Below are 27,176 nucleotides of genomic sequence, written 5' to 3' on the forward strand. Positions count from 1 at the left end.
AGCCGGCCCTCGCTGGCCCCGAACGCCTGCACGGCCGGACAGCCCGCGGTGACACACGGGGACACAGCCGGACAGCCCGCGGTGACACACGGGGACACCCAGGGGGGACACAGCCGGACAGCCCGCGGTGACACACGGGGACACAGCCGGACAGCCCGCGGTGACACACGGGGACACCCAGGGGGGACACAGCCGGACAGCCCGCGGTGACACACGGGGGACACACGGTGACACACGGGGACACAGCCGGAACAGCCCGCGGTGACACACGGGGACACACGGGACACACGGGGACACAGCCGGACAGCCCGCGGTGACACACGGGGACACACGGGGACACCCAGGGGGGACACCCAGGGGGGACACATGGGTGACACAGCTGGACAGCCAGCAGTGACACACGGGGACAGCCAGGGGTGACACACGGGGACACCCATGGGGACACAGGGACACCCAGGGTGACCCCACCTGTCCGTCCTGGCTCCAGGTGACGGTGGGCAGCGGCTCTCCGGACACAGGCACGGGGACACAGGGGGACACAGGTGACACAGGGTGACATGGGGTGACACAGGGACACCCAGGGGTGACACAGGGTGACACAGGTGACACAGGGTGGTACAGGGTGACCCAGGGGTGACAGAGGGTGACATGGGGTGACACAGGGACACCCAGCGGTGACACACGGGGACACCCAGGGGGGACACACGGGGACACCCACGGGGACACCCAGGGGGACACACGGGGACACCCAGGAGGGACACATGGGGACACACGGGGGGACACACGGGGACAGCCAGCGGTGACACACGGGGACAGCCAGGGGGACACCCAGGGGTGACAGAGGGGGGTTGACAAAGGGGGACATGGCACGGGTGACACACGGGGACACCCAGGGGTGACACAGCCGGGACACGGCACGAGTGACACACAGGGGTGACACGGCACGGGTGACACGGGGACAGGGACACCCAGGGTGCCAGAGGGTGACACGGCACGGTGACACACGGGGACACCCAGGGGTGACACAGGGACACCCAGGGTGACCCCACCTGTCCGTCCTTGCTCCAGGTGACGGTGGGCAGCGGCTCTCCGGACACAGAGTGACACAGGGTGACATGGGGTGACCCGGGGGTGACACAGGGTGACACAGGGGTGACACGGGGTGACACAGGGACACCCAGGGGTGACACAGGTGACACAGGGTGGTACAGGGTGACCCAGGGGTGACACAGGGTGACCCAGGGTGACACAGACACCCAGGGGTGACACAGGTGACATGGGGTGACACAGGTGACACAGGGTGACACAGGGGGACACAGGGACACCCAGGGTGGCACAGGGTGACACAGACACCCAGGGGTGACACAGGTGACACAGGGACACTCAGGGTGGCACAGGGTGACCCCACCTGTCCGTCCTTGCTCCAGGTGACAGTGGGCAGTGGCTCTCCGGACACGGGCACAGGGGGACACAGGGTGACACAGGGACACCCAGGGGTGACACAGGTGACACAGGGGTGACACAGGGTGACATGGGGTGACACAGGGACACCCAGGGGTGACACAGGTGACACAGGGTGACACAGGGTGACACAGACACCCAGGGGTGACACAGGTGACACAGGGTGACACAGGGTGACACAGACACCCAGGGGTGACACAGGGTGGCACAGGGGTGACACAGGGTGACCCCACCTGTCCGTCCTTGCTCCAGGTGACGGTGGGCAGCGGCTCTCCGGACACGGGCACAGGGGGATACAGGGACACCCAGGGGTGACACAGGTGACACAGGGTGACATGGGGTGACACAGGGACACCCAGGGTGGCACAGGTGACACAGGGGTGACACAGGGACACCCAGGGGTGACACAGGTGACACAGGGGTGACACAGGGGTGACACAGGTGACACAGGGTGACACAGGGACACCCAGGGGTGACACAGGTGACACAGGGGTGACACAGGGTGACATGGGGTGACACAGGGACACCCAGGGGTGACACAGGTGACACAGGGTGGCACAGGGTGACACAGACACCCAGGGGTGACACAGGTGACACAGGGTGACATGGGGTGACACAGGGACACCCAGGGGTGGCACAGGGTGACACAGACACCCAGGGGTGACACAGGTGACACAGGGTGACACGGGGTGACACAGGGACACCCAGGGGTGGCACAGGGTGACACAGACACCCAGGGGTGACACAGGTGACACAGACACCCAGGGGTGACACAGGTGACACAGGGTGACATGGGGTGACACAGGGACACCCAGGGGTGACACAGGTGACACAGGGGTGACACAGGTGACACAGACACCCAGGGGTGACACAGGGTGACACAGGGGTGACACGGGGTGACACAGAGACACCCAGGGGTGACACAGGTGACACAGGGACACCCAGGGGTGGCACAGGGTGACACAGGGGTGACCCAGGGGTGGCACAGGGTGACACAGGGTGACCCAGGGGTGGCACAGGGTGGCCCCACCTGTCCGTCCTTGCTCCAGGTGACGGTGGGCAGCGGCTCTCCGGACACGGGCACAGGGGGACACAGGGACACCCAGGGGTGACACAGGGTGACACAGGGACACCCAGGGGTGACACAGGTGACACAGGGACACCCAGGGGTGGCACAGGGTGACACAGACACCCAGGGGTGACACAGGGTGACACAGGGTGACACGGGGTGACACAGGGACACCCAGGGGTGACACAGGGACACCCAGGGGTGGCACAGGGTGACACAGGGGTGACCCAGGGGTGACACAGGTGACACAGGGTGACCCAGGGGTGGCACAGGGTGGCCCCACCTGTCCGTCCTTGCTCCAGGTGACGGTGGGCAGCGGCTCTCCGGACACGGGCACGTCCAGCCGCAGTTTGTTGCCGGCCACCACCACGAGCGTGCTCTCGGCGTCCTTCCCCGAGCAGTCCAGGTGGATCTTGGGGGGCTCTGCGGACACGGGGGGGGCGTTTGGGGGGACCCCGGGCTGCCAGCGGCCCCCCCGCAGCGGCCCCTGTCCCCTCCCCCCCTCAGGGTCCCCTCCCCCCCCTCACCTTGTTTAGGGACGTACTCGACCTTGATCTCTGTGGGGGAGGGGGTGCGTTAGTGACGTCAGCGAGCCCGGTGACGTCATTGGGGATTCCCCTGACGTCACTGGGGAGTTCCCTCCCCCCCCCCCCCCTCCAGTGACATCACTGTCCCCAGAGTGGGTCCCCTCCCCCCCCCCATCCCCCCCAGGAGGTCACCAAGGGGGTTGTGATGCCCCCAGCCCCACAAGTGACTCCCCCAGCCCCACAAGTGACCCCCAGCCCCATAAATGCCCCCCCCAGACCCACAAGTGCCCCCCAGCCCCATAAGTGACTCCCCCAGCCCCATAAATGCCCCCCCAGCCCCATAAATGCCCCCCCCAGACCCACAAGTGCCCCCCAGCCCCACAAGTGACTCCCCCAGCCCCATAAATGCCCCCCCAGCCCCACAAGTGACTCCCCCAGCCCCACAAGTGACCCCCAGCCCCATAAATGACCCCCCCCAGACCCATAAATGCCCCCAGCCCCACAAGGGACTCCCCCAGCCCCACAAGTGACCCCCAGCCCCATAAATGACCCCCAGCCCCATAAATGACCCCCCCAGACCCACAAGTGCCCCCCAGCCCCATAAATGCCCTCCCCAGACCCATAAATGCCCTCCCCAGCCCCATAAGTGACCCCCCAGCCCCACAAGTGCCCCCCCAGACCCACAAGTGACCCCCCCAGACCCATAAATGACCCCCAGACCCACAAGTGACCTCCAGCCCCATAAGTGACCCCCCCAGCCCCATAAGTGACCCCCCAGACCCATAAGTAACCCCCCCAGACCCATAAGTGACCCCCCCAGACCCATAAATGACCCCCCAGACCCATAAATGACCCCCCAGCCCCACAAGTGCCCCCCCAGCCCCATAAGTGACCCCCCCAGCCCCACAAGTGCCCCCCCAGCCCCATAAATAACCCCCCCAGCCCCATAAGTGACCCCCCAGACCCATAAGTGACCCCCCAGACCCATAAATGACCCCCAGCCCCACAAGTGCCCCCCCAGCCCCATAAGTGACCCCCCAGACCCATAAATGACCCCCCAGACCCATAAATGACCCCCAGCCCCACAAGTGCCCCCCCAGCCCCACAAGTGCCCCCCCAGCCCCATAAGTGACCCCCCAGACCCATAAATGACCCCCAGCCCCACAAGTGCCCCCCCAGCCCCACAAGTGCCCCCCCAGCCCCATAAATGCCCTCCCCAGCCCCATAAATGCCCCCCCAGCCCCACAAGTGCCCCCCCAGCCCCACAAGTGCCCCCCCAGACCCACAAGTGCCCCCCCAGCCCCATAAATGCCCTCCCCAGCCCCATAAATGCTCCCCCCAGCCCCACAAGTGCCCCCCCAGCCCCACAAGTGCCCCCCCAGCCCCATAAATGCCCTCCCCAGCCCCATAAATGCCCCCCCAGCCCCACAAGTGCCCCCCCAGCCCCACAAGTGCCCCCCCAGCCCCACAAGTGCCCTCCCCAGCCCCATAAATGACCCCCAGCCCCATAAATGCCCCCCCAGCCCCACAAGTGCCCCCCCAGCCCCACAAGTGCCCTCCCCAGCCCCATAAATGACCCCCAGCCCCATAAATGCCCCCCCAGCCCCACAAGTGCCCCCCCAGCCCCACAAGTGCCCTCCCCAGCCCCATAAATGACCCCCAGCCCCATAAATGCCCTCCCCAGCCCCACCGAGGAAGTTGAGCTTGGCCGACAGGGTCAGGGCGTAGCCGTCGGGGACGAAGGTGTAATCGCCCTCATCCTCGGGCCGCACGTCATCGATCACCAGCTTGTGGATCCTGGGGGGCACCCGCGGCCTTGGGGGGGTCCCAAAGCCCCGGCACCCCCAAAATCCCCCAAAAGAACCGCCCAGGTACCCCAAAATCCCACCCAGGACCCCCAAAATCCCCAAAAACCCCACCCAGGAACTCCAAAATCCCACCCAGGAGCTCCAAAATCCCAAAAAAATCCCCCCAGGACCCCAAAATCTCAAAAAAAACCCCCATCCAGGTACCCCAAAACCCAAAAAATCCCACCCAGGACCCCAAAATCCCCAAAAACCCCACCCAGGAACCCAAAATCCCACCCAGAACCCCAAATTCCCCCCAAAACCCCACCCAGGAACCCCAAAATCCCACCCAGGACCTCAAAATCCCCAAAAAATCCCCTCAGGACCCCAAAATCCCCAAAACCCCCCATCCAGGTACCCCAAAATCCCCAAAAAATCCCACCCAGGACCCCCAAAATCCCCCAAAACCCCACCCAGGAACCCAAAATCCCACCCAGGATCCCAAATTCCCCCCAAAACCCCACCCAGGAACCCCAAAATCCCACCCAGGAACCCCAAAATCCCAAAAAATCCCACCCAGGAACCCCAAAATCCTCAAAAAAATCCCACCCAGGACCCCAAAATCTCCAAAAAAACCCATCCAGGTACCCCAAAACCTAAAAAATCCCACCCAGGACCCCCAAAATCCCCCAAAACCCCACCCAGGAACCCAAAATCCCACCCAGAGCCCCAAATTCCCCCCAAAACCCCACCCAGGTACCCCAAAATCCCACCCAGGACCTCAAAATCCCAAAAAATCCCCTCAGGACCCCAAAATCCCCAAAACCCCCCATCCAGGTACCCCAAAATCCCCAAAAAATCCCACCCAGGACCCCCAAAACCCCACCCAGGAACCCCAAAATCCAAAAAAAATCCCACCCAGGTACCCCAAAATCCCACCCAGGAACCCCCAAATCCCCAAAAAATCCCCCCAGGACCCCAAAATCGCCAAAAAAACCCCATCCAGGTACCCCAAAACCCAAAAAATCCCACCCAGGACCCCCAAAATCCCCAAAAACCCCACCCAGGAACTCCAAAATCCCACCCAGGAACCCCCAAATTCCCCCAAAAACCCCACCCAGGAACTCCAAAATCCCCCAAAAACCCCACCCAGGAACCCCAAAATCCCCAAAAAATCCCACCCAGGACCCCAAAATCGCCAAAAAAAACCCCATCCAGGTACCCCAAAACCCAAAAAATCCCACCCAGGACCCCAAAATCTCCAAAAAAACCCCATCCAGGTACCCCAAAATCCCCAAAAAATCCCACCCAGGACCCCCAAAATCCCCCAAAACCCCACCCAGGAACCCCAAAATCCCACCCAGGACCCCCAAAATCCCACCCAGGAACCCCAAAATCCCAAAAAATCCCACCCAGGAACCCCAAAATCCCCAAAAAATCCCCCCAGGACCCCAAAATCGCCAAAAAAACCCCATCCAGGTACCCCAAAACCCAAAAAATCCCACCCAGGACCCCCAAAATCCCCCAAAACCCCACCCAGGAACTCCAAAATCCCACCCAGGAACCCCCAAATTCCCCCAAAAACCCCACCCAGGAACTCCAAAATCCCCCAAAAACCCCACCCAGGAACCCCAAAATCCCCAAAAAATCCCACCCAGGACCCCAAAGTCCCAAAAAAAACCCATCCAGGTACCCCAAAACCCAAAAAATCCCACCCAGGACCCCCAAAATCCCCAAAACCCCCCATCCAGGTACCCCAAAATCCCCAAAAAATCCCACCCAGGACCCCCAAAATCCCCCAAAACCCCACCCAGGAACCCAAAATCCCACCCAGGACCCCCAAAATCCCACCCAGGAACCCCAAAATCCCAAAAAATCCCACCCAGGAACCCCAAAATCCCCAAAAAAATCCCACCCAGGACCCCAAAATCTCCAAAAAAACCCCATCCAGGTACCCCAAAACCCAAAAAATCCCACCCAGGACCCCCAAAATCCCCCAAAACCCCACCCAGGAACCCAAAATCCCACCCAGAACCCCAAATTCCCCCCAAAACCCCACCCAGGTACCCCAAAATCCCACCCAGGACCTCAAAATCCCAAAAAATCCCCTCAGGACCCCAAAATCCCCAAAACCCCCCATCCAGGTACCCCAAAATCCCCAAAAAATCCCACCCAGGACCCCCAAAACCCCACCCAGGAACCCCAAAATCCCAAAAAAATCCCACCCAGGACCCCAAAATCTCCAAAAAAAACCCCATCCAGGTACCCCAAAACCCAAAAAATCCCACCCAGGACCCCCAAATCCCCAAAAACCCCACCCAGGAGCCCAAAATCCCACCCAGAACCCCAAATTCCCCCCAAAACCCCACCCAGGAACCCCAAAATCCCACCCAGGACCTCAAAATCCCCAAAAAATCCCACCCAGGACCCCAAAATCCCCAAAACCCCCCATCCAGGTACCCCAAAATCCCCAAAAAATCCCACCCAGGACCCCCAAAATCCCCAAAAACCCCACCCAGGAACCCAAAATCCCACCCAGAACCCCAAATTCCCCCAAAAACCCCACCCAGGAACCCCAAAATCCCAAAAAATCCCACCCAGGACCCCCAAAAGCCCCAGAATTGCCCCAAATCACCCCACGTGCCCCAAATCCCCCCCAAGTTCCCCAAATCCCCCATAGGTGCCCCAAATCACCCCACAAGTGCCCCCAAGTGCCCCAAATCCCCCCCCAAGTGCCCCAAATCCCCCCCAAGTGCCCCAAATCCCCCCCAAGTTCCCCAAATCCCCCCCATAAGTGCCCCAAATCCCCCCATAAGTGCCCCAAATCACCCCATAAGTGCCCCCAAGTTCCCCAAATCCCCCCCATAAGGGTCCCAAATCCCCCCCCAAGTGCCCCAAATCCCCCCCACGTTCCCCAAATCCCCCCCATAAGTGCCCCAAATCCCCCCATAAGTGCCCCAAATCACCCCATAAGTGCCCCCAAGTTCCCCAAATCCCCCCCCAAGTGCCCCAAATCCCCCCACAGATGCCCCCAAATCCCCCATAGGTGCCCCAAATCACCCCACAAGTGCCCCCAAGTGCCCCAAATCCCCCCCCAAGTTCCCCAAATCCCCCCCAAAAGTGCCCCTAATCCCCCCCCAAGTTCCCCAAATCCCCCCCAAAAGTGCCCCAAATCCCCCCCAAGTGCCCCAAATCCCCCCCAAGTTCCCCAAATCCCCCCATAAGTGCCCCAAATCCCCCCCCAAGTTCCCCAAATCCCCCCACAGATGCCCCCAAATCCCCCATAGGTGCCCCAAATCCCCCATAGGTGCCCCAAATCACCCCACAAGTGCCCCCAAGTTCCCCAAATCCCCCCCCAAGTTCCCCAAATCCCCCCCAAGTGCCCCAAATCCCCCCCAAGTGCCCCAAATCCCCCCCAAGTTCCCCAAATCCCCCCAAGTGCCCCAAATCCCCCCCCAAGTTCCCCAAATCCCCCCCAAGTGCCCCAAATCCCCCCATAAGTGCCCCAAATCCCCCCCAAGTTCCCCAAATCCCCCCCGTAAGTGCCCCAAATCACCCCACAAGTGCCCCCAAGTTCCCCAAATCCCCCCCCAAGTTCCCCAAATCCCCCCATAAGTGCCCCAAATCACCCCCCAAGTGCCCCAAATCCCCCATAAGTGCCCCAAATCACCCCATAAGTGTCCCAAATCCCCCCCCAAGTTCCCCAAATCCCCCATAGGTGCCCCAAATCCCCCATAGGTGCCCCAAATCACCCCACAAGTGCCCCCAAGTTCCCCAAATCCCCCCCCAAGTTCCCCAAATCCCCCCCAAGTTCCCCAAATCCCCCCATAAGTGCCCCAAATCCCCCCCCAAGTTCCCCAAATCCCCCCCAAGTGCCCCAAATCCCCCCCAAGTGCCCCAAATCCCCCCATAAGTGCCCCAAATCCCCCCCAAGTTCCCCAAATCCCCCCAAGTGCCCCAAATCCCCCCCCAAGTTCCCCAAATCCCCCCCAAGTGCCCCAAATCCCCCCATAAGTGCCCCAAATCCCCCCCAAGTTCCCCAAATCCCCCCCGTAAGTGCCCCAAATCACCCCACAAGTGCCCCCAAGTTCCCCAAATCCCCCCCCAAGTTCCCCAAATCCCCCCATAAGTGCCCCAAATCACCCCCCAAGTGCCCCAAATCCCCCATAAGTGCCCCAAATCACCCCATAAGTGTCCCAAATCCCCCCAAGTGCCCCAAATCCCCCCACAGATGCCCCCAAATCCCCCATAAATGCCCCAAATCACCCCACAAGTGCCCCCAAGTTCCCCAAATCCCCCCCCAAGTTCCCCAAATCACCCCATAAGTGTCCCAAATCCCCCCCCAAGTGCCCCAAATCACCCCACAAGTGCCCCCAAGTTCCCCAAATCCCCCCCCAAGTTCCCCAAATCCCCCCATAAGTGCCCCAAATCCCCCCCCAAGTTCCCCAAATCCCCCCCATAAGTGCCCCAAATCACCCCATAAGTGCCCCCAAGTTCCCCAAATCCCCCCCAAGTTCCCCAAATCCCCCCCATAAGTGCCCCAAATCACCCCATAAGTGCCCCCAAGTTCCCCAAATCTCCCCCCAAGTTCCCCAAATCCCCCCCCAAGTTCCCCAAATCCCCCCATAAGTGCCCCAAATCACCCCCCAAGTGCCCCAAATCCCCCCACAGATGCCCCCAAATCCCCCATAGGTGCCCCAAATCACCCCACAAGTGCCCCCAAGTTCCCCAAATCCCCCCCCAAGTTCCCCAAATCCCCCCATAAGTGCCCCAAATCCCCCCCCAAGTTCCCCAAATCCCCCCCATAAGTGCCCCAAATCACCCCATAAGTGCCCCCAAGTTCCCCAAATCCCCCCCAAGTTCCCCAAATCCCCCCCATAAGTGCCCCAAATCACCCCATAAGTGCCCCCAAGTTCCCCAAATCTCCCCCCAAGTTCCCCAAATCCCCCCCCAAGTTCCCCAAATCCCCCCATAAGTGCCCCAAATCACCCCCCAAGTGCCCCAAATCCCCCCACAGATGCCCCCAAATCCCCCATAGGTGCCCCAAATCACCCCACAAGTGCCCCCAAGTTCCCCAAATCCCCCCCCAAGTTCCCCAAATCCCCCCATAAGTGCCCCAAATCCCCCCCCAAGTTCCCCAAATCCCCCCCATAAGTGCCCCAAATCACCCCATAAGTGCCCCCAAGTTCCCCAAATCCCCCCCAAGTTCCCCAAATCCCCCCCATAAGTGCCCCAAATCACCCCATAAGTGCCCCCAAGTTCCCCAAATCTCCCCCCAAGTTCCCCAAATCCCCCCCCAAGTTCCCCAAATCCCCCCATAAGTGCCCCAAATCACCCCCCAAGTGCCCCAAATCCCCCCACAGATGCCCCCAAATCCCCCATAGGTGCCCCAAATCACCCCACAAGTGCCCCCAAGTGCCCCAAATCCCCCCCAAGTGCCCCAAATCCCCCCCCAAGTTCCCCAAATCCCCCCCAAGTTCCCCAAATCCCCCCATAAGTGCCCCAAATCACCCCCCAAGTGCCCCAAATCCCCCCACAGATGCCCCCAAATCACCCCACAAGTGCCCCCAAGTGCCCCAAATCCCCCCCCAAGTGCCCCAAATCCCCCATAAGTGCCCCAAATCCCCCATAGGTGCCCCAAATCACCCCACAAGTGCCCCCAAGTGCCCCAAATCCCCCCCCAAGTTCCCCAAATCCCCCCCAAGTTCCCCAAATCCCCCCATAAGTGCCCCAAATCACCCCCCAAGTGCCCCAAATCCCCCATAAGTGCCCCAAATCCCCCCACAGATGCCCCCAAATCCCCCATAGGTGCCCCAAATCACCCCACAAGTGCCCCAAATCCTCCCCCAAGTGCCCCAAATCCCCCCCCAGGACCCCCCCCAGGCCCCTTTTCCCGCCCGCAGCTGCCGGGGCTCCCACCTGCCCGCGTGGGTGATGTGGATGCGTTTGCTGGGCCGGACCTCGACGCCGTTCTTGAACCAGCGCCCGGTGACCTTCTCGTCCGACACCTCGCACTTGAACACGGCCTGCTCGGTGGCCTGCACCGTGAGGTCCGCGATGCCCTGCAGCACCTCCAGCTGCTTGTCTGGGGGGTGAAACGGGCGCTGGGGGACCCCAAAATCCCGGCTGGAGCCCCACAGTTATCCCTGGGACCCCAAAATCCTGGGTGGATCCCCTCAGTTATCCCTGGGACCCCCCATTTGTCCCTGGGACCCCAAAATCCCGGCTGGATCCCCCACAGTTATCCCTGGGACCCCAAAATCCTGGGTGGATCCCCTCAGTTATCCCTGGGACCCCCCATTTGTCCCTGGGACCCCAAAATCCCGGCTGGAGCCCCACAGTTATCCCTGGGACCCCAAAATCCCGGCTGGAGCCCCACAGTTATCCCCGGGACCCCAAAATCCCGGATGGATTCCCACAGTTATCCCTGGGACCCCAAAATCCCGGCTGGATCCCCCACAGTTATCCCTGGGACCCCAAAATCCTGGGTGGATCCCCTCAGTTATCCCTGGGACCCCCCATTTGTCCCTGGGACCCCCAAAATCCCGGCTGGATCCCCCACAGTTATCCCTGGGACCCCAAAATCCCGGCTGGAGCCCCACAGTTATCCCCGGGACCCCAAAATCCCGGATGGAGCCCCACAGTTATCCCTGGGACCCCAAAATCCCAGATGGAGCCCCACAGTTATCCCCAGGACCCCAAAATCCCAGATGGATTCCCACAGTTATCCCTGGGACCCCAAAATCCCGGATGGAGCCCCACAGTTATCCCCGGGACCCCAAAATCCCGGCTGGATCCCCCACAGTTATCCCTGGGACCCCAAAATCCCGGCTGGAGCCCCACAGTTATCCCCGGGACCCCAAAATCCCGGATGGAGCCCCACAGTTATCCCCGGGACCCCAAAATCCCGGATGGACCCCACAGTTATCCCCGGGACCCCAAAATCCCGGATGGAGCCCCACAGTTATCCCCGGGACCCCAAAATCCCGGCTGGATCCCCCACAGTTATCCCTGGGACCCCAAAATCCCGGCTGGAGCCCCACAGTTATCCCCGGGACCCCAAAATCCCGGATGGAGCCCCACAGTTATCCCTGGGACCCCAAAATCCCAGATGGAGCCCCACAGTTATCCCCAGGACCCCAAAATCCCAGATGGATTCCCACAGTTATCCCTGGGACCCCAAAATCCCGGATGGAGCCCCACAGTTATCCCTGGGACCCCAAAATCCCGGCTGGATTCCCCACAGTTATCCCTGGGACCCCAAAATCCCGGATGGACCCCACAGTTATCCCTGGGACCCCAAAATCCCGGATGGATCCCCCACAGTTATCCCCGGGACCCCAAAATCCCGGATGGACCCCACAGTTATCCCTGGGACCCCAAAATCCCGGCTGGATCCCCCACAGTTATCGCCGGGACCCCCAAAATCCCGGATGGACCCCACAGTTATCCCTGGGACCCCCAAAATCCCGGCTGGATTCCCCACAGTTATCCCTGGGACCCCAAAATCCCGGATGGACCCCACAGTTATCCCTGGGACCCCAAAATCCCGGATGGACCCCACAGTTATCCCTGGGACCCCAAAATCCCGGATGGATCCCCCACAGTTATCCCCGGGACCCCAAAATCCCGGATGGACCCCACAGTTATCCCTGGGACCCCAAAATCCCGGCTGGATCCCCCACAGTTATCCCCGGGACCCCAAAATCCCGGATGGATTCCCACAGTTATCCCTGGGACCCCCAAAATCCCGGCTGGATCCCCCTCAGTTATCCCCGGGACCCCAAAATCCCGGATGGACCCCACAGTTATCCCTGGGACCCCAAAATCCCGGATGGATTCCCACAGTTATCCCTGGGACCCCAAAATCCCAGATGGAGCCCCACAGTTATCCCTGGGACCCCAAAATCCCGGATGGACCCCACAGTTATCCCCGGGACCCTCCAGGACCCATCCAGGACCCCTCAAACTCCTCTGAACGTCCCTGGGACCTTCTGGGATCTCCAGGACCTTCTCCAAGGGGACCCCCAAACATCTCCTGGTGCCCTCTCAACACCTCCAGGACCCTCCAGGAACTGTCCAGGACCCCTTGGGACCCTCCAGGACCCATCCAGGACCCCCCAAACTCCCCTGGACATCCCTGGGACCTTCTGGGATCTCCAGGACCTTCTCCAAGGTGACCCTCAAACATCTCCTGGTGCCCTCCAGGACCCTCCAGGACCCTCCAGGACCCTGTCCAGGCCCCCTTGGGACCCCTTGGGACCCCCCAGGACCCATCCAGGACCCCCCAAACTCCTCTGAACGTCCCTGGGACCTTCTGGGATCTCCAGGACCTTCTCCAAGGTGACCCTCAAACATCTCCTGGTGCCCTCTCAACCCCTCCAGGACCCTTCAGGACCCCTCCAGGACCCTCCAGGCCCCATCCAGGCCCCGTCCAGGACCCCCCCACCTTCCACGATGACCTCGGCCTCGGCCTCGCCGCCGTTGGTGAGGATCCGGTAGCGCCCGGTGTCCTCCTTGGTGGCCTCGTTGAGGATCAGGAAGTGCTTCTTGCCGTCCTTCTTGAAGCGGTACTTGAAGGCGTCCTCGCGGGTCAGCTCCACGCCGTCCTTCATCCTGGAGCGGGGCGGGCACGGGGTGGGCACGGGGTGGACATGGAGTGGGCATGGGGTGGGTGTGGAGGTGGGCATGGGGTGGACATGGGATGGACATGGAGGTGGACATGGAGGTGGGCATGGGGTGGACATGGAGAGACACAAGGTGGACGTGGGGGTGGGCATGGAGGTGGACACGGGGTGGGCATGGGGTGGGCATGGGGTGGGCACAGGGCGGGCACGGGGTGGGAATGGGGTGGGAATGGGGTGGGCATGGAGGTGGACATAGGGTGGGCGTGGAGTGGACATGGGGTGGGCGTGGGGTGAATACGGGGTGGGCAAGGGGTGGGCATGGATGGACAAAGGATGGACACAAGGTGGACATGGAGGGATATGGGGTGGGCATGGGGTGGACATGGGGTGGGCGTGGAGGTGGGCATGGGGTGGACATGGGGTGGACATGGGGTGGACATGGAGGTGGGCATGGGGTGGACATGGAGGTGGACATGGAGGTGGACATGGAGGTGGGCACGGGGTGGACAAAGGATGGACACAAGGTGGACATGGAGGGACACAAGGTGGACGTGGGGGTGGGCATGGAGGTGGACATAGGGTGGGCACGGGGTGGGCGTGGAGGTGGGCATGGAGATGGACATGGGGTGGACACGGGGTGGGAATGGAGTGGGCATGGAGGTGGACACGGTGTGGGCATGGGGTGGGCATGGAGATGGACACGGAGATGGACACGGGGTGGGCATGGGGTGGGCACAGGGCGGGCACGGGGCGGGAATGGGGTGGGCATGGAGGTGGACATAGGGTGGACACGGGGCGGGAATGGAGTGGGCATGGAGGTGGACACGGAGTGGGCATGGGGTGGGCATGGAGATGGACACGGGGTGGACATGGAGGTGGGCATGGAGGTGGAGATGGATGGACAAAGGATGGACACAAGGTGGACATGGAGGGATATGGGGTGGACGTGAAAGTGGACATGGGGTGGACGTGGAGGTGGGCATGGAGGTGGGCACGGGGTGGACATGGAGGTGGACATGGAGGTGGACATGGAGGTGGGCACGGGGTGGACATGGAGGTGGACATGGAGGTGGACATGGAGGTGGGCACGGGGTGGACATGGAGGTGGACATGGAGGTGGACATGGAGGTGGGCACGGGGTGGACAAAGGATGGACACAAGGTGGACATGGAGGGATATGGGGTGGGCATGGGGTGGACATGGGGTGGGCGTGGAGGTGGGCACGGAGGTGGGCACGGGGTGGACATGGAGGTGGGCATGGAGGTGGAGATGGATGGACAAAGGATGGACACAAGGTGGACATGGAGGGATATGGAGTGGATGTGAAAGTGGACATGGGGTGGGCATGGAGTGGGCATGGAGTGGGCGTGGAGGTGGACACAAGGTGGACATGGAGGTGGGCATGGAGGTGGAGATGGATGGACAAAGGATGGACACAAGGTGGACATGGAGGGATATGGAGTGGATGTGAAAGTGGACATGGGGTGGACATGGGGTGAGCATGAGGTGGGCATGGAGGTGGGCATGGGGTGGGCACGGGGGAACATGGGATGGACACAAGGTGGACATGGAGATGGACGTGGGGTGGACATGGAGTGGACATGGAGGTGGACATGGGATGGACAAAGGATGGACACAAGGTGGACATGGAGGGACATGGGGTGGGCATGGGGTGGGCACGGGGTGGGCATGGGGGTGGACATGGAGTGAGCGTGGAGGGACATGGGATGGACATGGGATGGACACGGGATGGACACGGGGATGGACACGGGGATGGACACACGGGGATGGACACACGGGATGGACACACGGGATGGACACACGGGATGGACACATGGGGATGGACACACGGGATGGACACACGGGATGGACACACGGGATGGACACACGGGGATGGACCCGGGATGGACACACGGGGATGGACACATGGGATGGACACATGGGATGGACACATGGGATGGACACACGGGATGGACACACGGGATGGACCTGGGATGGACACACGGGGATGGACACACGGGATGGACACACGGGATGGACACACGGGATGGACACACGGGGATGGACCCGGGATGGACACACGGGGATGGACCCGGGATGGACACACGGGATGGACACACGGGATGGACACACGGGATGGACACACGGGGATGGACACGGGGATGGACACACGGGATGGACACACGGGATGGACACACGGGATGGACACACAGGATGGACACACGGGATGGACACGGGGATGGACCCGGGATGGACACACGGGATGGACACACGGGGATGGACACGGGGATGGACACACGGGATGGACACACGGGATGGACACACGGGATGGACACACGGGGATGGACACACGGGATGGACACACGGGATGGACCCGGGATGGACACACGGGGATGGACCCGGGATGGACACACAGGATGGACACACGGGATGGACACACGGGGATGGACACATGGGATGGACACACGGGATGGACACACGGGATGGACACATGGGATGGACACACGGGATGGACACGGGGATGGACCCGGGATGGACACACGGGGATGGACACACGGGATGGACACAGGATGGACACGGGGATGGACCCGGGATGGACACACGGGATGGACACGGGATGGACACACGGGATGGACACACGGGATGGACACACGGGATGGACACACGGGGATGGACACACGGGATGGACCTGGGATGGACACGGGATGGACACACGGGATGGACCGGGGATGGACACGGGGATGGACCCGGGATGGACACACGGGGATGGACACACGGGATGGACACGGGATGGACACACGGGATGGACACACGGGGATGGACACACGGGATGGACACACGGGATGGACACACGGGATGGACACACGGGATGGACCCGGGATGGACACACGGGGATGGACACACGGGATGGACACACGGGATGGACACACGGGATGGACACACGGGGATGGACCCGGGATGGACACACGGGATGGACACGGGATGGACACGGGATGGACACACGGGGATGGACACACGGGATGGACACATGGGATGGACACGGGATGGACACACGGGATGGACACACGGGGATGGACACACGGGATGGACACACGGGGATGGACACATGGGATGGACACGGGATGGACACACGGGATGGACACACGGGGATGGACACACGGGATGGACACGGGGATGGACACACGGGGATGGACACACGGGATGGACACACGGGGATGGACACATGGGATGGACCCGGGATGGACACACGGGATGGACACACGGGGATGGACACACGGGATGGACACACGGGGATGGACACACGGGATGGACACACGGGATGGACACACGGGATGGACACACGGGATGGACACACAGGATGGACACACGGGGATGGACACACGGGGATGGACACACGGGATGGACCCGGGATGGACACACGGGGATGGACACACGGGATGGACACATGGGATGGACACACGGGATGGACACACGGGGATGGACACACGGGATGGACACATGGGATGGACACACGGGATGGACACATGGGGATGGACACACGGGATGGACACACGGGGATGGACACACGGGGATGGACACACGGGATGGACACACGGGGATGGACACACGGGATGGACCCGGGATGGACACATGGGGATGGACACACGGGATGGACACATGGGGATGGACACACGGGGATGGACACACGGGATGGACCCGGGATGGACACACGGGGATGGACACACGGGATGGACACATGGGGATGGACACACGGGATGGACACACGGGATGGACACGGGATGGACACACGGGGATGGACACACGGGATGGACACGGGATGGACACACGGGATGGACACACGGGGATGGACACACGGGATGGACACACGGGATGGACACACGGGATGGACACATGGGATGGACATGGGATGGACACACGGGATGGACACACGGGATGGACACACGGGATGGACACACGGGGATGGACGCACGGGATGGACACACGGGATGGACACACGGGATGGACACGGGATGGACACACGGGGATGGACACACGGGATGGACACACGGGATGGACACACGGGATGGACATGGGATGGACACACGGGGATGGACACGGGATGGACACACGGGGATGGACACACGGGGATGGACACACGGGATGGACGCACGGGATGGACACGGGATGGACACACGGGGATGGACACATGGGATGGACACACGGGGATGGACACACGGGATGGACACACGGGATGGACACATGGGATGGACATGGGATGGACACACGGGATGGACACACGGGATGGACACACGGGGATGGACACACGGGATGGACACACGGGATGGACACACGGGATGGACACACGGGATGGACCCGGGATGGACACACGGGATGGACACGGGATGGACACACGGGATGGACACACGGGATGGACACACGGGGATGGACACACGGGATGGACCCGGGATGGACACACGGGATGGACACGGGATGGACACACGGGGATGGACACACGGGATGGACACACGGGATGGACACACGGGATGGACACACGGGATGGACCCGGGATGGACACACGGGATGGACCCGGGATGGACACACGGGATGGACACACGGGATGGACACATGGGATGGACATGGGATGGACACACGGGATGGACACACGGGATGGACCCGGGATGGACACACGGGATGGACACATGGGATGGACATGGGATGGACACACGGGATGGACACACGGGATGGACCCGGGATGGACACACGGGATGGACACGGGATGGACACACGGGATGGACACACGGGATGGACACACGGGATGGACCCGGGATGGACACACGGGATGGACACACGGGATGGACACACGGGGATGGACATGGGATGGACACACGGGATGGACACACGGGGATGGACCCGGGATGGACACACGGGATGGACACACGGGATGGACACACGGGGATGGACACACGGGATGGACACGGGATGGACACACGGGATGGACATGGGATGGACACACGGGATGGACACACGGGATGGACCCGGGATGGACACATGGGATGGACATGGGATGGACACACGGGATGGACACACGGGGATGGACACACGGGATGGACACACGGGATGGACACACGGGGATGGACACACGGGATGGACCCGGGATGGACACGGGGATGGACACACGGGGATGGACACACGGGATGGACACGGGGATGGACCCGGGATGGACATGGGATGGACACACGGGATGGACACACGGGATGGACACACGGGGATGGACACACGGGGATGGACACACGGGATGGACATGGGATGGACACACGGGGATGGACCCGGGATGGACACACGGGATGGACACACGGGGATGGACACACGGGATGGACCCGGGATGGACACACGGGGATGGACATGGGATGGACACACGGGATGGACACGGGATGGACACACGGGATGGACACACGGGATGGACACACGGGATGGACCCGGGATGGACACACGGGATGGACACACGGGATGGACACGGGATGGACACATGGGATGGACATGGGATGGACACACGGGATGGACACGGGATGGACACATGGGATGGACACGGGATGGACACACGGGATGGACACATGGGATGGACACATGGGATGGACACACGGGATGGACCCGGGATGGACACACGGCCCCGGTCACCCCCTTACCACATGACCTGCGCCCCCTCCTCGGACACCTCGGCCTCCAGCACCACCCGGTCGCCCACCACCACCTGCTGGTCCTCGGGGCCCTTCATGATGGTCACCGGCGGCTCTGGGGGCACACACAGGTAAGGGGTGGCCGGCGGGGGTCACCCCATGTCCACCCCATGTCCCCACCCCATGTCCACCTCCATGCCCACTCCATGTCCACCTCCATGCCCACCCCAGGATCCCACTCCATGTTCACCTCATGTCCACCCCCATGTCCACCCCATGTCCCCACCCCATGTCCACCTCCAGGTCCACCCCATGTCCACCTCCAGGTCCACCCCACACCCACCCCACACCCACCCCTGTCCCTCCATGCACACACAGCGTTCCCGGTTTTTTTGGGCTCCCTGGGCTGGACACAGGGGTGGCCAGAGGGGTGACCACAGGGGTGACCACAGAGGTGGCCAGAGGGGTGGCCGCAGGGCTGGACACAGGGGTGTCCAGCCGCAGGGGTGACCGCAGGGGTGGCGGCAGGGCCAGACACAGGGGTGACCATAGGGGTGGCCACAGGGGTGGTGGCGGGGCCGTCCGGCCGCAGGGGTGGCCGCAGTGGTGGCCACATACAGGGGTGGCCACAGGGGTGTCCGCAGGGGTGTCCGCAGGGGTGTCCGGACACAGGGGTGTCCGCAGGGGTGGCCACAGGGGTGTCCGCAGGGGTGTCCGCAGGGGTGTCCGCAGGGGTGTCCGGACACAGGGGTGTCCGCAGGGGTGGCCACAGGGGTGGCCATAGGGGTGGCCACAGGGGTGTCCGCAGGGGTGGCCACAGGGGTGTCCGCAGGGGTGTCCGCAGGGGTGTCCGGACACAGGGGTGTCCGCAGGGGTGGCCACAGGGGTGTCCGCAGGGGTGTCCGCAGGGGTGTCCGGACACAGGGGTGGCCGCAGGGGTGGCCGGGGGCCGTCCGGCCGCACTGACCCTTGACGAAGACCTCGGTGAAGCACTTCTCGTCGTTGACCCGGCACTCGTAGGCGGCGTCGTCGGCCAGCGAGCACTTGGTGATGGTCAGGATGCGCTTGAGCCCCACGTTCTCAAACACGTACCTGGGGGCACGGGGGACACCTGGGCACACCTGGGGGCACCTGGGGGGACCTGGGGGCACCTGGGGGCACACCTGGGCACACCTGGGCACACCTGGGGGCACCTGGGGGCATCTGGGGGCACCTGGGGGCACCTGGGGCACACCTGGGCACACCTGGGGGCACCTGGGGGCACCTGGGGGCACCTGGGGGCACACCTGGGCACACCTGGGCACACCTGGGGGATACCTCGGCACACCTGGGCACACCTGGGGCACACCTGGGGGCACCTGGGGCACACCTGGGGCACACCTGGGTGTAGCTGCGGGGGGCACCTGGGGACAGCTTGGAGGCCACTGGGTGGCATCTGGGAACACCTGGGGGGTCACTCTGGCACAGCTGGGGCACACCTGGGGCACAGCTGGAGGAACCTGGGGGGCACAGGGGTACGGGGGCACCTGGGGCACACCTGGGGCACACCTGGGCCCACTTGGGCACACCTGGGGCGCACCTGGGCCCACCTGGGGGATACCTGGGCACACCTGGGCACACCTGGGGCACACCTGGGCCCACCTGGGGGATACCTGGGCACACCTGGGCACACCTGGGCACTCACTTGTTGCTGGGCTTGATGAGCTGCCCGTTCTTGTACCACTTGAGGGGCAGGTCGGGGTTGCTGAGCTCCACCATCAGCCGGATCTTGTTCCCTTTGTCCACCTGGTAGGCGGGGTCCAGCTTCCGCACGAAGGCTGGGGGGCGGGCCGGGGTCAGGGCACCCCAAAAAACACCCGGGACCCCCCAAAAAAACCCCAAATCCCCCCCCAAAAAAACCCCAAATCTCTCCCCAAAAAAACACAAATCCCCCCCAAAAAAAACCCAAATCCCCCCCCAAAAAACCCCAAATCGCCCCCCAAAAAAACCAAATCCCCCCCAAAAAAAACCCCAAATCCCTCCCCAAAAAACCCCAAATCCCCCCCCAAAAAAACCCCAAATCCCCCCCAAAAAAACCCCAAATCCCCCCCAAAAATCCCCTCAAAATCCACCCCAAAATCCCCAAATCTCCCCCAAAATCCCCAAATTTCCCAGATTTGCCCCAAATTGGCACCTTCGCTCTTCTCGGGCTCCACCTTGATCTTCTTGAGCCTCTTGAGCCGCCCCCATCCCCCAAATCCCCCCCAAAATCTCCCCAAACCCTCCCAAATGCCCCCCAAAACTCCTCAAAATCCACCCAAAAATCCCCAAATTTCGCCCCAATTTGCCCAAAAATGCCCGAATTTGCCCCAAATCGGCACCTTCGCTCTTCTTGGGCTCCACCTTGATCTTCTTGAGCCTCTTGAGCCGCCTCCATCCCCAAATCCCCCCAAAAATCCCCCCAAAACCCCCCAAAATCCACCCAGAAGTCCCCAAATTTCATCAAAAATCCCCAAATTTGCCCAAAAATGCCCGAATTTGCCCCAAATCGGCGCCTTCGCTCTTCTCGGGCTCCACCTTGATCTTCTTGAGCCTCTTGAGCCGCCCCCATCCCCAAATCCCCTCAAAAATGCCCCCAAAACCCCTCGAAATCCCCTCAAAATCCACCCAAAAATCCCCAAATTTCGCCCCAATTTGCCCAAAAATGCCCGAATTTGCCCCAAATCGGCACCTTCGCTCTTCTTGGGCTCCACCTTGATCTTCTTGAGCCTCTTGAGCCGCCCCCATCCCCCAAATCCCCCCCAAAACCCCCCCAAAAATGCCCCCAAAACCCCTCGAAATCCCCTCAAAATCCACCTAAAAATCCCCAAATTTCGCCCAAATTTGCCCAAAAATGCCCGAATTTGCCCCAAATCGGCACCTTCGCTCTTCTTGGGCTCCACCTTGATCTTCTTGAGCCTCTTGAGCCGCCCCCATCCCCCAAATCCCCCCAAAAATGCCCCCAAAACCCCTCGAAATCCCCTCAAAATCCACCTAAAAATCCCCAAATTTCGCCCCAATTTGCCCAAAAATGCCCGAATTTGCCCCAAATCGGCACCTTCGCTCTTCTTGGGCTCCACCTTGATCTTCTTGAGCCTCTTGAGCCGCCCCCATCCCCCAAATCCCCCCCAAAATCTCCCCAAACCCTCCCAAATGCCCCCCAAAACTCCTCAAAATCCACCCAAAAATCCCCAAATTTCGCCCCAATTTGCCCAAAAATGCCCGAATTTGCCCCAAATCGGCACCTTCGCTCTTCTTGGGCTCCACCTTGATCTTCTTGAGCCTCTTGAGCCGCCTCCATCCCCAAATCCCCCCAAAAATCCCCCCAAAACCCCCCAAAATCCACCCAGAAGTCCCCAAATTTCATCAAAAATCCCCAAATTTGCCCAAAAATGCCCGAATTTGCCCCAAATCGGCGCCTTCGCTCTTCTCGGGCTCCACCTTGATCTTCTTGAGCCTCTTGAGCCGCCCCCATCCCCCAAATCCCCCCCAAAACCCCCCCAAAAATGCCCCCAAAACCCCTCGAAATCCCCTCAAAATCCACCTAAAAATCCCCAAATTTCGCCCAAATTTGCCCAAAAATGCCCGAATTTGCCCCAAATCGGCACCTTCGCTCTTCTTGGGCTCCACCTTGATCTTCTTGAGCCTCTTGAGCCACCCCCATCCCCAAATCCCCCCAAAAATGCCCCCAAAGCCCCTCGAAATCCCCTCAAAATCCACCTAAAAATCCCCAAATTTCGCCCAAATTTGCCCAAAAATGCCCGAATTTGCCCCAGATCGGCACCTTCGCTCTTCTTGGGCTCCACCTTGATCTTCTTGAGCCTCTTGAGCATGCCGCGCAGGTCGGTGATGCCGTACTGGAAGGCGATGCGCTCGTACTCGCTCTTCTTGGTGACGCCCTTGAGCAGCTCCCAGATCTCGGGCGGGATCAGATCTTCCTCGTCGTCCTTCTTCTTCTTCTTCTTCGTCTCCTCCGCCTGCTCCTCCCTGGGGGGCCCCAGGGCTTGTCCTCGCGCCTTCGGCCTCAGCCTCATCCTCGTCCCAAAGGTCTCCTCATCCCGTCCCCAGCTTCATCTTCCTCATCCTCATCTTCATCCCCATCTCATCCTCGTCCCCATCGCATCCTCATCTTCATCCTCATCCTCGTCCCAAAGTTCTCCTCATCCCGTCCCCATCTTCATCCTACTCATCTTCCTCATCTTCCTTATCTTCATCCTCATCTCCATCCTCATCCTCATCCCAAAGTTCTCCTCAATCTATCCCATCTCCATCTTCCTCATCTTCATCTTCATCCTGGTCCCAAAGTACTCCTCATCCCATCCCATCTCCATCTTCATCTTCATCCTCATCCTCATCCCAAAGTTCTCCTCATCCCGTCCCCATCTCCATCCTCCTCATCCCCATCTCATCCTCATCCTCGTCCTCATCTTCATCCTCATCCTCATCCCAAAGTTCTCCTCATCCCATCCCAATCTTCATCCTCATCTTCATCCTCATCCCAAAGTTCTCCTCATCCCGTCCCCACCTTCATCCTCCTCATCCTCATCTCCATCCTCCTCATCTTCATCTTCATCCTCATCTTCATCCTCATCCCAAAGTTCTCCTCATCCTCATCTTCATCCTCCTCATCATCCTCATCTCCATCCTCGTTTTCATCCTCATCCCAAAGTTCTCATCCTCATCTTCATCCTCCTCATCATCCCCATCTCATCCTCATCTTCATCCTCATCCCAAAGTTCTTCTCATCCTGTCCCCATCTCATCCTCGTCCTCATCCTCACCTTCATCCTCATCCTCATCCCAAAGTTCTCATCCCATCCCATCTCCATCCTCCTCATCCTCATCCCCATCTCATCCTCATCTTCATCCCCATCTCCATCCTCATCCTCATCCCAAAGTTCTCCTCATCCCATCCCATCTTCATCCTCGTCCCCCTCTCATCCTCGTCTTCATCACAAAGTTCTCCTCATCCTCATTCCCATCTCATCCTCATCCTCGTCCTCATCTTCAGCCTCATCTTCACCCCATCATCTTCATCCTCATCCTCATCCCATTGCCATCGTCATCTTCATCCCATCCCCGCCTTCATCATCCCCATCTTCATCCTCACCCTCATCATCTTCCTCCCATCCCATCCCATCCTCACTGGATCCCATCTTCATCCTCTCCCTCATCATCCTCACCCTCATCATCCCGCCACCGCCTTCATCACCCCCATCCCAATCCCATCCTCACCCTCATCCTCTTCATCCTCACTCTCTTCATCCTCACCCTCATCCTGCCACCTTCATCACGCCATCCCAATCCCAATCCCACCCTCATCCTCTTCATCCCATCTTCATCCTCACCCTCTTCATCCTCACCTTCATCCCACCATCTTCATCACCCCAACCCTGACCCCATCCTCATCCTCTTCATCCTCTTCATCTTCATCCCGCCACCGCCTTCATCACCCCAACCCTGATCCCTTCCTCATCCTCTTCATCCTCACCCTCATCATCCTCACCCTCATCCTGCCACCTTCATCACCCCCATCCCAATCCCATCTTCATCCTCATCCTCTTCATCCCATCCCCACCTTCATCCCACCACCACCTTCATCACCCCAACCCTGATCCCATCCTCATCCTCTTCATCCTCTTCATCTTCATCCAATCCCTGCCTTCATCATCCCATCCCATCCTCACCCTCCTCACCTTCATCCCACCACCACCTTCATCACCCCAACCCTGATCCCATCCTCATCCTCTTCATCATCTTCATCCAATCCCCGCCTTCATCATCCCATCCCATCCTCACCCTCATCATCCTCACCTTCATCTTGCCACCACCTTCATCACCCCCATCCCAATCCCATCCTCATCCTCTTCATCCCATCCCCACCTTCATCACCCCAACCCCGACCCCGATCATCTTCATCCCCTCCTCCTCCTCCTCCTCCTCCCACCTCTTCTTCAGGAGCCCGCTGAAGTCCAGCTCTCCGGCCGTGTTGTTCTTGGCGTCACCCCTGGGGGGACAGCGGCGCTTTTGGGGGGGTTTCGGGGCATTTTGGGGGTCCTCAGGGGGTCCCCAGGGGGTCTTGGGGTCCAGGAGGGGTCCCCAGGGGGGCCTTTGGGGTAATTTTGGGGATTTTGGGGCATTTTGGGGGTCCTCAAGGGGTCCCCAGGGGGTCTTGGGGTCCAGGAGGGGTCCCCAGGGGGGGTATTCGGGAGGATTTGGGGGATTCAGGGGGATTTTGGGGGTCCCCAGGGGGGTCTCTGGGAGGATTTGGGGGGATTTTGGGGATCCCCAGGGGGGTCTCTGGGAGGATTTAGGGAGTTTGGGGGGAATTTTGGGGGGATTTTGGGCGTCTCAGGGTCTAGAAGGGGTTCCCAGGGGGGTCTTTTGGGGGGATATTGGGGGGCTTGGGGGGATTTTGGGTGTCTCGGGGTCCAGGAGGGGTCCCCAGGTGGGGCTTTGGGGGAATTTTGGGGGATTTCAGGGGCTTTTGGGGGTCCCCAGGGGGTCCCAAGGGGGGTCTTCGGGAGGATTTTGGGGATTTTGGGGGGGTCCCGGGGGAAATTTGAGGATCCCAGGAGGGGTTTGGGGGGTCTTGGGGAAGGTTTTGGGGGTCCCAGGGGGGTTTTGGGCTTTAATTTGGGGATCCCAGGAGGGGTTTTGGGGTCCCAGGGGGGTTTTGGGGGGGTCCCGGGGAGGTTTTTTGGGGGGATCCCAGGGGGGTTTTTGGGGAGTCCCGGGGGGGTTTTTTGGGGAGTCCCGGGGGGGTTTTTTGGGAGTCCCGGGGTTAATTTGGGGTCCCGGGGGGGTTTTGGGGGTCCCGGGGGGTTTTGGGGGGGTCCCGGGATGGTTTTGGGGGGTCCTGGGGGGGTTTTTGGGGGGGTCCCCCACACTCACGTCCTCTTGAAGGCCTGCAGGATGTTGTCGGAGCCCGAGGGCCGGGTGGCTGCGGGGGGAGGGCGGTGAGACCCCCCCCAAAAACCCCCCCGGCCCCCTCCCCTCACCCCAAATTGGGGTGCCATGGGGTTTTTAGGGGGTCCTGGGAGGTTTTGGGGTGTCCCAGAGGGGCCCCAGGGGGTTTTTGGGGTGCTCTGGAGCTTTTTGGGGTCCCAGGGGCGCCCCGGTGGATTTTGGGGTGCCCCGGGGGGGTTTTTTGGGGTGCCCCGGGGGGGTTTTGGGGCGCCCAGGGGTTTTTTTGGGGTGCCCTGGTGGATTTTAGGGCGCCCTGGGGGTTTTTTTGGGTGCCCCGGGGGGGTTTTTGGGGCGCCCCCGGGGGCTTTTTCGGGTGCCCGGGGGAGTTTTTTGGGGTGCCCGGGGGTTTTTTTTGGGTGCCCCGGGGGGTTTTTTTGGGGCGCCCCGGGGGGGTTTTTTGGGGTGCCCGGGGGGGGGTTTTTTTGGGGTGCCCCGGGGGGGTTTTTTGGGGTGCCAGGGGGGGGGTTTTTTTGGGTGCCCCGGGGGGGTTTTTTTGGGGTGCCAGGGGGGGTTTTTTGGGGTGCCCGGGGAGTTTTTTGGGGCACCCCGGGGGGGGTTTTTTTGGAGTGCCCCGGGGGTTTTTTTTGGGGCGCCCCGGGGGGGTTTTTGGGGCGCCCCGGGGGGGGGGGGTTTTGGGGCGCCCCGGGGGGGGGGGGTTTTTGGGGTGCCCGGGGGGTTTTTTGGGGTGCCCCGCGGGGGGGGTTTTTTGGGGCACCCCGGGGGGGGTTTTTTTGGAGTGCCCCGGGGGGGGGGTTTTTTTGGGGCGCCCCGGGGGGGGGTTTTTGGGGTGCCCGGGGGGTTTTTTGGAGTGCCCCGCGGGGGGGGTTTTTTGGGGCACCCCGGGGGGGGGTTTTTTTGGGGTGCCCGGGGGTTTTTTTTGGGGCGCCCCGGGGTTTTTTTTGGGGTGCCCCGGGGGGGTTTTTTGGGGTGCCCCGGGGGTTCCCACCCTCGACGTCGATGTTGAAGGAGCAGCTGTCCTTCTTGTCCTTGGCCGTGACCCTCGCAGCGATAATCGCCCCGGTCGCTGGGGGCCACCTTGGAGATGCAGAGCTCGAACGTGAACAC

The 27,176-nt window shown here is 61.4% G+C and overlaps 1 protein-coding gene across 1 annotated transcript; it reads right to left on the reverse strand.

Moving 5' to 3' along the window:
• Nucleotides 1–5: 5 nt before the first annotated feature.
• Nucleotides 6–27,176, reverse strand: LOC125320819 (myosin-binding protein C, fast-type-like; the record flags this gene model as incomplete). Its single annotated transcript, XM_048293249.1, is given in 14 exon segments — nt 6–26; nt 2,814–2,953; nt 3,058–3,087; nt 4,748–4,854; nt 10,764–10,929; nt 13,294–13,460; nt 19,135–19,240; nt 20,093–20,217; nt 20,810–20,942; nt 22,928–23,130; nt 25,090–25,149; nt 26,037–26,085; nt 27,058–27,109; nt 27,111–27,176. Coding segments are annotated over 14 exon segments (1,425 nt in total), but the record flags the coding sequence as incomplete, so codon positions are not given.

This window comes from Corvus hawaiiensis, assembly GCF_020740725.1.
Source record: "Corvus hawaiiensis isolate bCorHaw1 chromosome 37 unlocalized genomic scaffold, bCorHaw1.pri.cur SUPER_37f, whole genome shotgun sequence".
Lineage (NCBI taxonomy): Eukaryota > Metazoa > Chordata > Aves > Passeriformes > Corvidae > Corvus > Corvus hawaiiensis.